Below are 16079 nucleotides of genomic sequence, written 5' to 3'. Positions count from 1 at the left end.
TTTGTACCGCAGAGGAAGCTATTGAGAGAAAATGTAGCGGTAGTGAAACTGAAGTCGAAAGGGAATTGGTGTTCCAAGTACATACTCCTACTACTCTATTTTAAATTATACCGATCCTTGGAAACGAAAAAACACAAAGTATTATCAAGATAAAAAGTTGAGTAACCAGCTGTTCTCATTCCAACTGTGTGTTATCCGTTCCCTCAATCTTACATGATCTGCTGACAACTTAGCTTCACAAAAACCTGACAGTGCCAGCTGATAACAAGATAAGAAAAGTCGACATTGAAGGAAACCACTCCACTTGCGATTCTCAAACCTAAATGAGTGGCCAAGAAATTTGAGGGTTACTTTAAGGTCTCAAAAATCATTAGTAAATTATAAATAAGTAGACAAGTGTAACTAACATATCATGATAACATGTAATTAACACTACACATACATGTATATAGAGTCATCAGGTCAGCTCAGAAATGCATTTTGAGGGCCAATCAGAAAAAGCTTGAGAATCGCTATACTCTTAAGTCCTAAACACAAAAGAGAGTGAGTTGTTACTGGACTGTTGATCGATTTAACCCTCTCTCTTCATTAACTCCCATGTAACGTTCCACACTGAAAAAAGCGCAGTACAATGACAACACTATGCATGTGATACAGGACTGGCGAGTGAGAGGGAAAAAACAAAACAAGAAAAACAAGGAGGAAAGGAGCATTGTGGGAAAACCTGGGATGTGGGGCAGTGACTCGGGGAAGGGAAGGGGGACACCGAGCGAGACAAGGGCCTGTTGACAAGAGAGGAAGCTGTTGCACGTGACACGAGAGGCTGGGGTGGAGGGTGAGGGGAATACGGAGTCTGCGGAGGGGTGAAAGGAAACACACTGCTGCGTAGGGGTGAGATGGAAGACGCGAGGTAAAGAGGCAGAGATTAGGGAAGACGGAGGGAGAAAAGGCAACAAGAATATAGGGCACGAAGCTTGACTCGTATTAGGTTAAAACCGGAAGAAATTAACTAAGAGTGACGGTGAAGGACGTGCGTCACTGGTATGGGGAGGAGCCGAGGGCCCGTGTCAAGTACACACACACACACACACACACACACACACACGTTTCATTGTCACAACACACCTTTTCCAACACCTGCTTAGGTACACTGAAAAAAAAGAAACTACTGTCAAATCTGTTACGACACTGACAACAAAGTAACACGATAAGACATGGTGTAATTATTTTATGGTGATGAGGGAGAAAAAAATATAATATCAAAGGGTAAGAACACCATCATCACATAAGCATCAGTCCTGTTTGACACAACCTTGCCCTAAAAGCTTGCCCCCTTGCCACCGCCTGTCACTTTTACTAATATGGTGCCAACTGCCTCTCACAGACACACACGCGGCGGAGGTACCAACCACACACTTCCCCACCAACAAGCCGCGCGCGCTGCACTACTCTTGCCTCAGAGTGCCTCTGCTATATATCTCTCAGTACGAGTTGCCAATGCGTCTCGTCGCCCAGTTACTGATATCCACAAGTCGTAGTGTAAAATAGGAAAATAATCCGTGAATACGATGGACGCCTTAGAGTTGTATGCTGGCAGGACACTTAACACCACTCCATTAAAACAATTAGTGCAAAAAAAAAACGTTACCCTCAATTTTCCCTCCAGTCATTGGGTCACGTGGGATGCGATAAGTGACTCACCACACAACAGAGTTCATGACGCAACGAATCCATCATGTCCCCGCCGAGCACGATCCAGCACGGCCGTGGACTCCCCGCAGACAACCTTCACTCTGGAATGTGTTGGCGTCTTAACAAACTGTGTGGTTTCTCTTTTCATTGGGTCTAATTTCTTGTCGATAAAAATGTTGGTGGAGTTTGACTTGTTTCTGTGTTCTACTCTGAAACACCTCAAGGTAAAACGCATCTGACCTTAATAACACTTTGCTCCTTTTCCATCTACCACCACGTCAATTAGCACATAACATTTCAATGCCTTTTCTTCCTCCTCTCACAACTATTACCATCACAAGTTTAATTCTCACCATTATAACTGTCCCTTTTCTTCCTTCTTCATCTTCTACAATTACTACTACTACCACAAAAGTATCATGCTTTTCTTTCTTTTTAGTAATGGTTCTTCTCGGTCAAACAAAAACTTCCCAGCAGTGACAGAAAGAACACTAACACGCCGTCTTTCAGTCACCAATTATTTAACTGTTCAGAGTGTGTGTGTGTGTGTGTGTGTGTGTTTGTGTACATATCCGAGTGGTACGTCATCAGCGGCTTGCCAAATTTAAACACTCCTTATAACGAAAGAATCATTAACAGAATAGTCATAACTTTTAGCTTACGAACACAACTATTCTTCGTAATCTCACATTATTTTATATCATAAGTGTGTAATATAAAAAAAAATAGATAAATACATCTCACAATCTAAACACACGTTGCAACAAAACACGCCCACCACAAGTCAAATACATCACAACACACCATCAAGCACTTTCCCAGTTATGCAAACACGGTGAAGCAAATAATAAACAAGGAAAAAACAGGTGAACCGAGACGTGCGGCTATCAACACCAGCCGTCTGTCTGTCTGGTCCGCACCACCGCACTTGAGCCTCACACCACCACGTAACACACTTGAGGCAACCACACGCAAAGGAGGGTCACACAGTTGCCAGCTACACACTACCGCTAACACTTGTATTGTAACGGAAGAAGCATTAAATAAGAGACAGGATTTGAGAGAAGTAAGAAGGGAAAAGGGAAATAGAGGAACACAAGGAAGGGAGAGAATATGAATCAAGGGAAAACATGAAAGGTAAAAGAAAACGTGATAATTGTTCTATATGTTATTAGCATGAGTCTAGCTGATTTAATGGTTCAGCGAACGATTGACTGACGAAGAGACGTTAAAAGAGAGAATAAATGAAGAAAAAAAATTAAGGAACACAAGGTAAATAAAGAATACGAGTCAGTGAAACATGACATGAAAAGATGTGATTTGTTTTTCATAGGAATGTTTACACGAGTGACGCCTCTGCGACTATCACTGTCTTCCTACATACCCATGTCTTGGGTTCGTACTCTTATGAAGATTGTCATTAATGGCAACTGAGCTGATAATTGTGATTTCTAAGGTTGTTTCAATCTCAGTGACGGTGCAGAATTCTTGGCGGTTTTCTAAAACGTTTTTGACACTCGTATAAGAGTATTTTCAAAGGCTACAGAGATGACCAGTCATGACTTCTTGGTTATTCTCATCATTGAGCTGCAGAAAACTTATTGAATAATCACTATAGACAAGAAAACACTATTCAAAACGGAAAAAAAAAACAAGAGCGTAATGATTATACAGAGATAAACAGCGGATACGTTTGAGAATACTCGTATGGTCCACAAATTTAACCATCGCAAGTCATGAAAAATAAACATACTTTAAAACTACAGTAAAAGCTACAAGAACCAACTGGAAGCATATTCGAGGAACGATTCCTTGTTAAACTACCACTAGTCATGAAAAAAAAAAAACATTACAGCACACGGACCTTATAACAATCGCAAGGCATATACTAATACAGCCCTTAAAAACAAGCGAGAGATGTCCATTACAATCACAATATCAGTAATAAGCAGAGCATCTACGTTTAAACACTTACTCTCTTACCAGGAGTATAATTCAAAGGCCACTGAAATAATAACTCGATTTTTCATGACGTTTTCTGCATTTTGATTATACATAATCTTAGAATCACCAGAAAATCCTAAAAAACTAATAACTTCCATTACACCCTAGAAAACGATGAAAATAAGCTACTGAAACGTTTAAGAACATGGCATTAGATCAATTTCACCTTGGGGATTGCAGACGCGCAGCATGAAAGCGCCGGTCAGCTGACCTAGAGACCAACCAACACCTCGAGAATAAGAGGGTGGGGTGACTTTCACTTCCAGACCACCGTTCCTTCTCTTTCCCGTTACTACGTCATGCGAGAAATTTCCGGGACATGTGTGACGGGAGCACCTTCACGTATGAGTAGCTCCTAAGAATTTGAGGTGGAAGTGGGAATGAAAAGATCATTGCTTCCCTCGCGTTAACACCGACAAATAAAACTGTGACGTTGAAGAATGACGACACATCCCGTCAAGCGTCCCACGGGGCATGGCGCAACTGAGGATAATGTGGCATGAGTGATTCAATGATGGCTAGTCCTGCTGACCCGCCCGTCGCCTGGGTCTTCATTGACGCCTTACTGCTCTGAATGCTCCTTCACTTGGTACACAGCATAGATAGATTGGTAGGAGAGAGAGAGAGAGAGAGAGAGAGAGAGAGAGAGAGAGAGAGAGAGAGAGAGAGAGAGAGAGAGAGAGAGTTTTCTTTACCTGAGGATCAACACTTTTCTATACTGTCACAATGTCAAAATATTTAATCTAATTCTTACTCTTTTTTCCTACGGGTAATGAAAATGGCACCAACTAATGAAGGGAAATTAAGATATACTAGTGATAGGGATGGAACATAAGGAAAGCAGAGTAAAGTGAAGAAAGGTGTTTAGCTTTCGTGACCCTGACGGAGGCACTGGAGAAAAAACATGTCAGTGATGGGTGAAGGGCGTGACGGAGGAACGTATTGAGGGTAGAGTAACGTGAATATTAAAAATATATATGATAGGAAACAATATATCATAGTTTTCTTATCCAACCGCTGACACTAATGTTATAGTCAGAAATATGTAGTATTACAAATTATTCGTTCAGCCAGTCCTCAAGCCAGAACCCCCAAAGAAAACTTGCATTTAACACAGAAGCATTACAAAGAAAAAACTGTTCAAAAAGAAAGAGTCCAAAGAAGAATGATCTAATAATGAATAAACCACGGAAAAACTAACAGTGAAGAACTCCAAGAAAATTACTCACCTAACACTTTTGCCAAAAGAAAGACTTATTTAACGAAGAGGAAGCCAAGAAGAAACAAAAACTTTTACAAAATAATGAATTGTCCAAAAATATTCTTACCTAACAATGACCTAACAATGAAAGACCCCAAGAAAAAAAAAAAAAACTCATTCCTTAACAGAGAAGGATCCTATAGAAGACTCTTAACCCACAATGACAAGAGTGTGCAGACAGGTGATGTTGTCATCTACCGGTGAAGTTAGTAATTGACCACATTCCCACCTGCAGACGAAGCTTGCATGTGAAAGAACTGAGCTGGATAAAAAAAAAATTCTTAGGTTTTTAGGGTTTTCCTCTTTTATCTACATATTTTTTTCTTATTCCTTAGCCAATCTTCTTGACATATAAAATGAAAATTTAATCAATCAATTAATTCCTCCATTATTTAATTCATTCATTCATTCACTGATGGATGAATGAATAAATAAATGAATAAACAATAACAGTAATTACAAAAAATAGCTGAAAAAAGTTAAGAGTGCCATCAATCTCCGTGGTATTGGATAAGCATTCCTTACAGATAACCGATTACCGTTATCACACAACCAGGTAAATATATCACACCTGACAAAACGCTTACAAGTGCCGATCAGTTCATCACAATACCTGGGGAGATTTACCTCAACATGGTGAACATTTTTGCGGTTTGAATATACCGAGGGCGTTAGAGTGTCTTTGATAACAGAGATACATATACAACAATAGATGAAGGCGAGAAGGAAGATGCAGAAGGTCGCCGTAATCACTGGCATTTCATCTGTAGCATTACCGCATAATCAGTCAAACCACAGCGATAACATGTATCCTGGCTTAAGATAACAAAAATATGGGCACATTATGTAAATTATCAAAGATCTACACAGGTACATTGTAGAGACGTAGGTATCTCACTCCGAGAACATCTGAGAAATGAGGGAGAAGTTATTCCACTCCTACAGCACTTGAGAAACGAGGATACCATGAAGGCAGGAAAGGAGTGTATAAGTGAAGTCATGAGAAAATCAAAGCTGAAATTATTCGGTGATATAATGACCTCCGTATGTAAAGGGTAAAGAGACTGTGAAAATGGCTTGCAGAGGTATTATAGAAACCAACGGAAGATTATTTGGGAGATAAAATAATGGTATAGCTTTAGAGAATGGAAGCAACAGAACATAAAGCAAATAAACGAAAGAAGAGACTCGTAAAAACTGCATAGAAAGATGATACAGTGGAATGGAAAGATGGAGCAGCGGCGGAGCTTCTGAATATTGGAACAAGAGAAGATACAAGTCAGAAAAGTGAGGAAGACTCAAACCAAGCCCTGAAACCCAAGAAACTACAAAGAAGCAAACGGAGAGGGCTAGTATACCAACTCCTCAACACTATAGGAAAAGTTGAGAAGAAAACGTATTGGGGAAAAAAACTGGAGTAAATACTCGATGAGAACAAGTCAGGGACTGAAAAAAAACCTGAAGACCACGAGTGTACGAATAATAAATACAATACATATATAATAAAACACTGTGCTGCCCTCGAAAACCTCCCCGTGAAATACTAACATCACCAAACAACTTGGGGATTTTCTTAACGCACTATATTTTCAGATTCACAAACGTACACACATAGAAACACTGAGATAATACGACTCCCAGTTAGGTTAATAGATAAATGTAAGCATAAACTAAAACGACTTCCAATGAGGTCAATAGATAATACTAAGCATAAATTACCTTTTTCTTTTTTGGGGATAGTAGGTAAAGGTAGACTGACTGATGAAAGATAAGTATAAATAAACAGATAGATTGAATAGGTACACAAATAAACAACTATAAAATATATATATTCTGATGAAGGACTGATTTAACACCACCACACCAAAGACCACCTTCAAGAAAATAAACTGAACCACACCATCACTTTACCTCATAATCACAAACACAAACACAACAACACAAAGTTCCCGATAAGACAGAACGGTAACACGTATCCGGGCTGAGCGTGGTGCACCGTGACAGCTTCCTCACTCAAGGGCCAAACCAAGACTGAATGGCTGAGTGGCAAGGAAAGGTTTTAGTAGTGCCAAGCCTGTGTGTGTGTGTGTGTGTGTGTGTGTGTGTGTGTGTGTGTGTGTGTGTGTGTGTGTGTGTGTGTGTGTGTGTGTGTGTGTGTGTGTGTTTCCGTTTTCCGTCGTTGCAATGTGATTTTTCTCACGTATATGTATGTAAGTATATTTCCGTTCATTTCACTGGTGGTGTGTCTGTCTGTGTGTCTATACCTATACTTTGGTTTGTGTCTAATTTTGTCTTTCTTTATTGCCAGTTTAATTGTGTGTTTGTTTATTTTTGTCTATTTATACGTTTGTCTTGTTTCTTAAATGTTTGTTTGTTTATTCTTTTTCTTTTTTTACTTATTATTTGTTTGTTTGTTTATTTATTTTGGTCTTAGTTTCTGTACAACTTTCCGTCTTTGTTTGCTCGTCTTTGTTTATTCTGTTATTTGCTTTTATATTTGTTTATTTCTTTGTATTGTTTACTTACTTATTTCTATTTTCTTTTTTCTTTTATCTGTCTTAGTTTATGTCCGTTTGCGTGTCAGAGTTCTCTGTCTACCCGTTACCTGTTTGTTTATTTGTCATGGTTTTCGTCACCCTGCTTATCCGTTTCTCTGTTTGTTTCTTCATTTACTAATCATGGCCTCTTATCTATGCGTTTCCCTATCTATCTATCATATCCTCCTCTTTCCCTTCCCCTTCTCTCTCTCTCTCTCTCTCTCTCTCTCTCTCTCTCTCTCTCTCTCTCTCTCTCTCTCTCTCTCTCTCTCTAACTTGGCAGGCCGAGATTAAAATTCGCTGATGCGCAAGGATGTTCACTAATGCGCCAGTGGTTACCTCCCATCACTGAGCAAGAGCATCGTGTATGTTGTGTGCGAGAGCTAAACCTTCTCCACAGTACTCTAAGCTCCCTAGGGAGGATACAGCTGGTGACCATGAGTCCACCAAGAAAGATAAGTTGGAAAATGAGTAATGATAGATTCCTACTTGAGTGGTCTTGAAATTTTAAAGTTTATTATAGTGCCAGTTTCATTTTATTTCACTCGTGCTCAAGTAAACGACGAAAAAAAAAAAAAAAGGAATAGAGAATCTCAAAAAACGAATTAATATATTTTTACTATACCTTCCAAAGCAAAATCTTCTAATAGTCTTGTTTTCTCTAACTTTACACGCACAAAACAAATCAAACGCATATTTTCTTTCTTGTTATTTAAGTACAAATAAAAAGGAACAGAGGAAAGGGGAATCTTAAAAACAAGTTGTAACGGATTTCTACTGCAAGTATGACATCTTTCAAAACAAGTTCTTGTTCAACTGATAATTTCATTTTTTTACTCGCATACTCACGATCAAAGCCTGTAAAAAACTACATTAAAGGTATGCATGTAGGGGGACCGTTACGATAAAGAAGGCAAATTCAACATAGTGTGAACATAGGAAAATAAGGAAAGCTGCAAGAAACCATCAGATCTACATGTGGCAGTGCATGTATAAAACACATCTATCTATATCTACCTGTCACTCCTAATATAATCTACCTGTCACTCCTAATATAACTGAGTGACAAGGACATTCCATGCCTAATACTTACATAATGCAGTGACAAGAGCGTCCCTTGCTTAGTACCTAACCTAACCTAACCTAACCTAATACTATGACAAGGACATCTGCCTGGAGCCGAGAGGAACTCATATACCCATATCAGGAACCGGTTCAACAGCTACCTCCCAGTGTGTGTGTGTGTGTGTGTGTGTGTGTGTGTGTGTGTGTGTGTGTGTGTGTGTGTGTGTGTGTGTGTGATCAAGTCGCCGAACACGTCTAATTAAGGCGCTCATGGCACAGAAACCTCCACTTGTCTAACCTCAAACGACAGCTCAGATATCCTTTCCCTTCCTTTCCCTTCCCTCTTCCTTCCTCCTCCCACACCTCTGTCCATCCTTACAATCCTAACACCAAGAAACGACGGAAAGTTAATTAGTTTCATAACTTAAATCTCTCTCTCTCTCTCTCTCTCTCTCTCTGACCGAAAACAGGACATAGGACAAGAACGTTTCCTTAAAAAAAATATGAAAACTTTTAAAATAATGCTAGATGAAGACATGGTTCTTCAAGTGTGTGTGTGTGTGTGTGTGTGTGTGTGTGTGTGTGTGTGTGTGTGTGTGTGTGTGTGTGTGTGTGTGTGTGTGTGTGTGTGTGTGTGTGTGTGTGTGTGTGTTCTGGCAGAGCATTCATCACTTCCATGTACTTATTCATTACAGTAAGAGAATTGGGCGGAAGGAAATGAAAAGAGTGACACATAAACTATGAGAGAAATGCAACGTGACTCGGGGCAGGTCGTGGTGGTGGGTTGTGGTGGATTGCGTGGTGGTGGCGGTGGACAAACCAGAGTATTAATTTTCTCACCTAAGACACGTTTCAATTTCCAGAAATCCCACTACTACTTGTCATGCCTCAGTAATTTTTTGGACACTGTTACACACCACTTGAATTACACTCCCCAACCAGTAATGATGCATCTCTGGCCACTGAAACCCTAAGGGACTATTGTAATCTCTCTCTCTCTCTCTCTCTCTCTCTCTCTCTCTGAAACACTTAGGACTATTATTCATAAGCCACCTTCTAGACTAGTCGATTTTTTCTAATATTGATGCACAATGCTTATTAAACTACGGCAGCCTTGACAACCAGAACTGCGTAACTAAGTCGAATTCCCAATTTTTCCCCCCACTGTTGAAACTGAATTCTTGTTAGACTACTACAAGAATTCTGAATACAGCTTTGGGAACACGAGTATTATGATTAGTTTTTTTCAGGATTAACTTTTCCAACAAGTGATGCATAATTCTTGTCAAACTCCTACTGGAGTCATGAAAACGGCCTTAACAACAGTACTGGCTTCCACTACGGCCTATTAAGATTCTTATATATATATATATATATATATATATATATATATATATATATATATATATATATATATATATATATATATATATATATATATATATATATATATATATATATATATATATATATATATATATATGAGAGAAAAGCTGGCCAAGGACAACGTAAAACGAAAAAAAAATGGCCCACAAGGTTTCCAGTCCTCATGCAGATCTGAGAGAGTTAGCCAAAAAAAAGGGATAAATATCTTGAGGCCTCTCTCTTAAATTAAGTCGAGTCATAGGAAGTTGGAAATACAAAAGCATGTAGGGAGTTCCAGAGTCTACAAGAGAAAGGTATAAGTGATTGAGAGTACTGGTTAACTCTTGCATTAGTGAGTTGGACAGAGTAGAGATGAGAGGAAGAAGAAAATCTTGTGCAACGAGACAACCAGGGGGAGAAAGGCATGCAGTTAGTAAGATCAGAAGAGCAGTTAGCATTAAAAGTGCGCTAGAAGATAGCAAGAGATGCAACATTCCAGCGCTGAAAAGTGGGCTGAAGAGAGTCAGTCGAAGAGAGGAGTTGATAAGACGACAAGGTTTTAATTCCACCCTATCTAATAAAACTGAGCGAGTGGAACCCCCCATACATGCGATGAGTACTCCATACATGGGTTGACAGATGATTTTTTTGGGGGGGTGCTGGCCTTAGTGTTGGGCGACTTAGTTCGAATCTATCTGCTATCTTAACCACTCTCCTGTCGATCGTATACTTTCTTTTTCACTGACAAACTCAATACCTCACTGCTTCGGTCTGGATTTCCACCTAACTATACGAATTAAGATCAGAAGTGAGGCACAAAAAGTCATCAAACATAACTCGTAGCACTCACTATACAAAACATACTCACTAGTGCATACCCTACTCATAAATTTATCCAATCTTTTCTATCTATCTATGTCAATTCTGCAGCGACAACGTGATCATTGAGTCTATTCCTGTCCTCTTAATTTTTCGTGAGCATTACATTACTGCATTTTCCTCTTAATTCAAACGTTATCTTTTCCTACTAGTTTAAATCAATGTGAAATGAGAGACGTAGACACACTAATATTCTCAGTAGCATTCATAAGCCATTAATAGCTTCTTTCTAGTCAAGTAAGGCGACGATTGATGGTTTCTTCCGGGATGGCGGTGTATACTAGTGGTAACTGGTGAGAAGTGGAGTAAGGGCGCTCTCTCTCTCTCTCTCTCTCTCTCTCTCTCTCTCTCCAGTAGGTACAAAATATAATACTCTAATATATTCCTTAAAAAAAAAAAAAAAAAAAAAAACTGACATTTCGCTTTCAAAAATATATTGTGAAGTTATTCTCATACTAACAATAACTCAAGTGTAGACTTAAATAACACCACAGAAAATAATAAAAACTGTATCGCAATTACAACAGAAAACTACAAAATATCTGAGACTGTATTAAGTATATGCTACCATGATTACAACTAAAAATAGTTCTACGTAGATAATGGAGATCCTGCTAAATGCCCCGTAATTACAGAGAGAGAGAGAGAGAGAGAGAGAGAGAGAGAGAGAGAGAGAGAGAGAGAGAGAGAGAGAGAGAGTGTGTGTGTGTGTGTGTGTGTGTGTGTGTGTGTGTGTGTGTGTGTGTGTGTGTGTGTGTGTGTGTGTTTCTATCTATTGTTAGTGTGTTTGAAGCGTGAAACTCCTAGAAAAGCAACTTAGCCTTCATCCCATTGATCATCACGGCCTATTAAAGTCTGGCAACGTCACGGCTAGTAGCATAACAAGTTACCCCCAGGAGAGATGAAAACTGGCTTGAATTCGTGACCTATCATAATCTAGCATCAGCGTGTCCATCGAACGTCATGGCGAGGAATAGGCAAGGACAGGTGAGAAGCGGCGTTGCGTGGGTAAGTCTCGTTTGCAAGACATCCTACGTAGCCTCTTGTCTCGAGTCTCGCTTCACCTGGGGTTAACTCTATACTGGTGGTGTCAAGGTATCCCAAACACACCTTGACGATTTAAATTAACGACGATATAACATTATTACTGATAGAAGATTTAATCACGTATATTTTGGCGATTTTGATTAGCAATGGTATAGCTTCAGACACTAAGATTTAAACGACTGTACATAATTACTCGTATTTGAAGGTGCCTTTCGAAATTGTGAACTTGCACAATAATATTTCATAAGGTTCATGGCAGTCAAAGGATTAATGTCAATTTCATATCAATACGCTTAAAGGTAGTATTTATTTAATGTTTTCTGTCTATACAATGGTAATGAAAGTGGTCAAATGTGATCCTTTTAAATATGAGGGATTTATATAATTATGTATTTAGCAACACACTTTAGAGAACTCCAACACTTCTTTTTTTTAAGTTTCGTTCAGGGTATGTGCGATCATCACCATACACAGCCCACGTTTATCCCCGTATTTCAGTATTTACTTTCTTAACTGAGGGGGAATGTGTGCAAGCGGTTACCTGTTTTCCCCGTGTTGAGCTGGCGGTCAGACAAGTTTTCATTGATCGTAACATCGCACACATACTTCTCTCTCATAACATTCATAAAAGTTTTTCATAACAAGCACGCAACTATGCACATATTGTCGCCTTTTTTTTTTTTTTTTTTTTTTTGTGTGTGTGTGTGTCTGTGTGAGCGCGTTTTCTTTTCCTTATTGCAGAAAATATGGTGTATAAATAACAGGACGAGTAAATGAAATATAATGGTAATATAATGAGTGAAATTATTATTTCTTTCCAATCTTATTTAATTTGATGTTACTGCTGCTGCTGCTGCAGCTGCTGTTACCACTACTACTACTACTACTACTACTACTACTACTACTACTAGTAGTAGTAGTACTACTACTACTACTACTGCTACTGCTGCTACTGCTACTGGCACTGCTGCTGGCACTGCTGCTGCTGCTGCTGCTGCTGCTGCTGGTGCTGCTGCTGCTGCTGCTGCTGCTGCTGCACCACTGCTGCTGCTGCACCTGCACCACCACCACCACCACCTGCTGCTGCACCACCACCACCACCACCACCACTGCACCACCACCACCTGCTGCTGCTGCTGCTGCTGCTGCTGCTGCTGCTGCTGCTGCCACCTGCTGCTGCTGCACTGCTGCTGCTGCTGCTGCTGCTGCTGCTGCTGCTGCTGCACTGCTGCTGCTGCTGCTGCTGCTGCTGCTGCTGCTGCTGCTGCTGCTGCTACTGCTACTACTACTACTACTAGTACTAGTACTACTACTACTATAACAACAACAATAATATTAATAATAATAATAATAATAATAATAATAATAATAATAATAATAACAATCAATCCTCTTACCGGTGCGGCACATCACGGTAGTATTTGCGGCTGCTGAATTCAGACGAGGAAGAAGTAGAAATTCCCCCGCAGGAGGAGGGAGTCAGGGGCTCCAGGGGCGTCACCACATCGCGCTCCTCGCTCATCCTTCCTGCTGGCATATCGAACATATTAATAACCCATACTGAAGGGTGCTGATAATGTTCGCATTCTGAAAGACTTTATGACATTCGCAGACTTTATTTTTCGAAGCCCAAAAAAGGTGATTACGTAGTGGGAGTTCATGGATATTTCGTTAACCAATCACCAGAATCCTACGAAATACTCTCCAAAGCTTCCATATCATTAACTAAAGTAGTCAAGATAGGCGGCGAAACGTTTGGGACTACGGTCTTAAAATTATAGCAAGTTGGACAAACTCATTTCTAAATGCAAAGCTTAATCCATAACTTTACTTTATCCTCGGTTATAAGCATGACAAATAAATAATCACTTATCATCAGCACAGCGAAACTGATGCTCGTTATGTTTAAATGTAATTTTCTTCGCTGCAATTCGACTGATTTTAACGATGTGTGATGCCGCAAAAATCTCGTTTCAGAGTTAAACACCAGCTCTCATTGCCGCCATCTCGGGGGACGGGGGAATTTGGTGACGGTTTTTTTCTTCACAACAAACAACAAAGCCGTTTTTATAGGATCTGGGGTCGTATTCTGCCTAGTGATAATTTCAAAGGGAAGTAATAGCGCCCACACTCGTATGATTAACCTATCTTCGGAGATTGTCGTTCACGGAAAAAAAAAAAAAAGTTAGCCATGTTGGATGGGAGTCCTCTGTTATCGCGACAGACATTGCAGCGCAAAAAAAATTTATTTTTACAAATCAATCATTCCCGCTGACCTCTTGTCCCTAAAGAACTCTGCCAAGGTTCACAGACTTCAGTACCGGTAATACGGTTGTTCTTTGAAGTCCTAAGTAAAAGCAGTGTTTGCAGCGTTAATACAGTGCATGTGCAAAGGTGATCTAACAACAAATTTTCACAAGTAAAGAACGGGGAAAAGAAAAAAAAAAAAAACAGGATTTTCCGTGAACTTTCCCAGTCCCACGGCGGGAAAGGCAACACACACACATTACACCTCCCCTTACCCTCACCTATTTATATCTCACCGGTTCGATATGTGGTAATAAGAGACTCGAAACTGGCTTTTCCAAGACTACGTGACCAATACTCACGAGAGTACATGTCTTTTGTCTTGGAAGATCCGCCGAACTAAAAACGTCTAGTTCATATATAAATATATATATATATATATATATATATATATATATATATATATATATATATATATATATATATATATATATATATATATTATGCATGTTTTGGATTTAGCAAATATAGAAAAAAAGTCATATATAAAACATCTTTATCACCCAACAACCATCAAGTCACATCATCAACAAGGTTATAATCTATGAAGCAAAACTTCAAAAGCCGGTGTTCTGAATTGAAGATGGACATGGTGTGTAAGTAGTATAATCTGCTAAACCCAGTATCAGCAGTGTAATCTGCTGAATTCTGTATCAACAATAAGAGTAAACTACCATATTCCAAGGTGGCAGTGACCATATACTGCTGTGTCCTTGATAAGTAAATAAACACACACACACGCACATAATGTGTTGTGTTCTGAATGAGTTGCAGTTGCAGGCAGCCATGTCATAAGTTGGCGGCGTACACGTGTAATCCACCATCCCAAACTAGGCATGGTTATACTAGACTGAGGTCTCCTGGGCAAGCAATACAGCACATGTAGTAACTTCATGTTTTAAATAAATGCGGCAATAATAGAAATTTGTCAGAGCATATAAATATTATTTAACTTACATACAGCAATGCATTACAATCTTCCATCATTGAAGTGATTCTGTTGTTAATTAGTAGCCTCCAATCACGACAAATTGCTGTTGAAACAAGGTTTTATTTGTTCATTACTCATCATCGCATACAGAAACTCATTATATTTGTGGGTTTTTTATGTATTTGTCTTTTTATGTACTTGAGAGATTCACATCACGACAATTTATCCTTACCTGTCTGTGAAGGTTGTACTTGTATTGATGAGATAAGAACCTTATCACACATTATAGAGATTATGTCACTGTGCATTAACCATTAATAAGTACTTATTATGCATTTCAGCTGGTGTGTTTGTTATGATGGGGAAGCACTTTGATCAATTAATTGTTTAAAGTCATGCACCTATGGTATTTCACAACTAATATGAACAAACAATCTAAGTCTCCAGTTTTCACTTTTAGTTCAGGAAATCTTATGATCAAATCTACAAATTTTATAAAAAGTAAGAAAATAAAAAGAATACATAAATAATAAAAACAAGTAATAATAATAATAAAAATAAATAACAATATAATAATAATAATAATAATAATAATAATAATAATAATAATAATAATAATAATAATAACAGCAGCGACATACAAACATAATCAAAGTAATGTTAAACAGTAAAAATAGCATTAAAGAGATAACACCACTATTTGTAATATCTACTTGGAAAAATGAGAAAAATTATTTACTCACCTGTTTTCACACACACACACACACAAAATCTTTACTATCCAATTACTGAATGCAACAGATCTTCCTTGACTTTAGATCTTTACACAGACACAGCCCAACTTCACAGGACGTAAGATGTTGAGCAAAGGAAAGCTTCGGCACGAGTGGTGAGTGTTGGCACCTGTCACGATAAGAATGACTATAATGTTCCGCTCGAACTGTGCCAACAACACTATACGAAAAATTACACTCAACTGCTCGGTGGCAAT

At 38.9% G+C, this 16079-nt stretch overlaps 1 protein-coding gene across 8 annotated transcripts in view; it reads right to left on the bottom strand.

The window, feature by feature from the left end:
- Window positions 1–16079, bottom strand: part of LOC123517543 (cytosolic purine 5'-nucleotidase-like) — a 58619-nt gene that overhangs the window by 42395 nt on the left and 145 nt on the right. The window contains exons 1-2 of one of the 8 annotated variants that reach the window (XM_045277705.1): window positions 15832–16079; window positions 13248–13380 (exon numbers count right to left, since the gene is read on the bottom strand). The exon at window positions 15832–16079 is cut by the window's right edge and continues 145 nt beyond it. In XM_045277705.1, coding sequence (XP_045133640.1) covers window positions 13248–13372 — 125 coding nt within the window. In that variant the 5' untranslated portion in view covers window positions 13373–13380; window positions 15832–16079. Of the gene's footprint in view, window positions 1–1409; window positions 1467–2496; window positions 2631–6868; window positions 7005–13247; window positions 13381–15831 lie in introns of those variants that run through there. The other 7 variants (XM_045277704.1, XM_045277708.1, XM_045277711.1 and 4 more) reach the window with 7 other exon arrangements.

This window comes from Portunus trituberculatus, chromosome 42 (genome assembly GCF_017591435.1).
Source record: "Portunus trituberculatus isolate SZX2019 chromosome 42, ASM1759143v1, whole genome shotgun sequence".
Taxonomy (NCBI): Eukaryota; Metazoa; Arthropoda; class Malacostraca; order Decapoda; family Portunidae; genus Portunus; species Portunus trituberculatus.
This window is presented reverse-complemented; position numbering and strand designations above follow the sequence as displayed.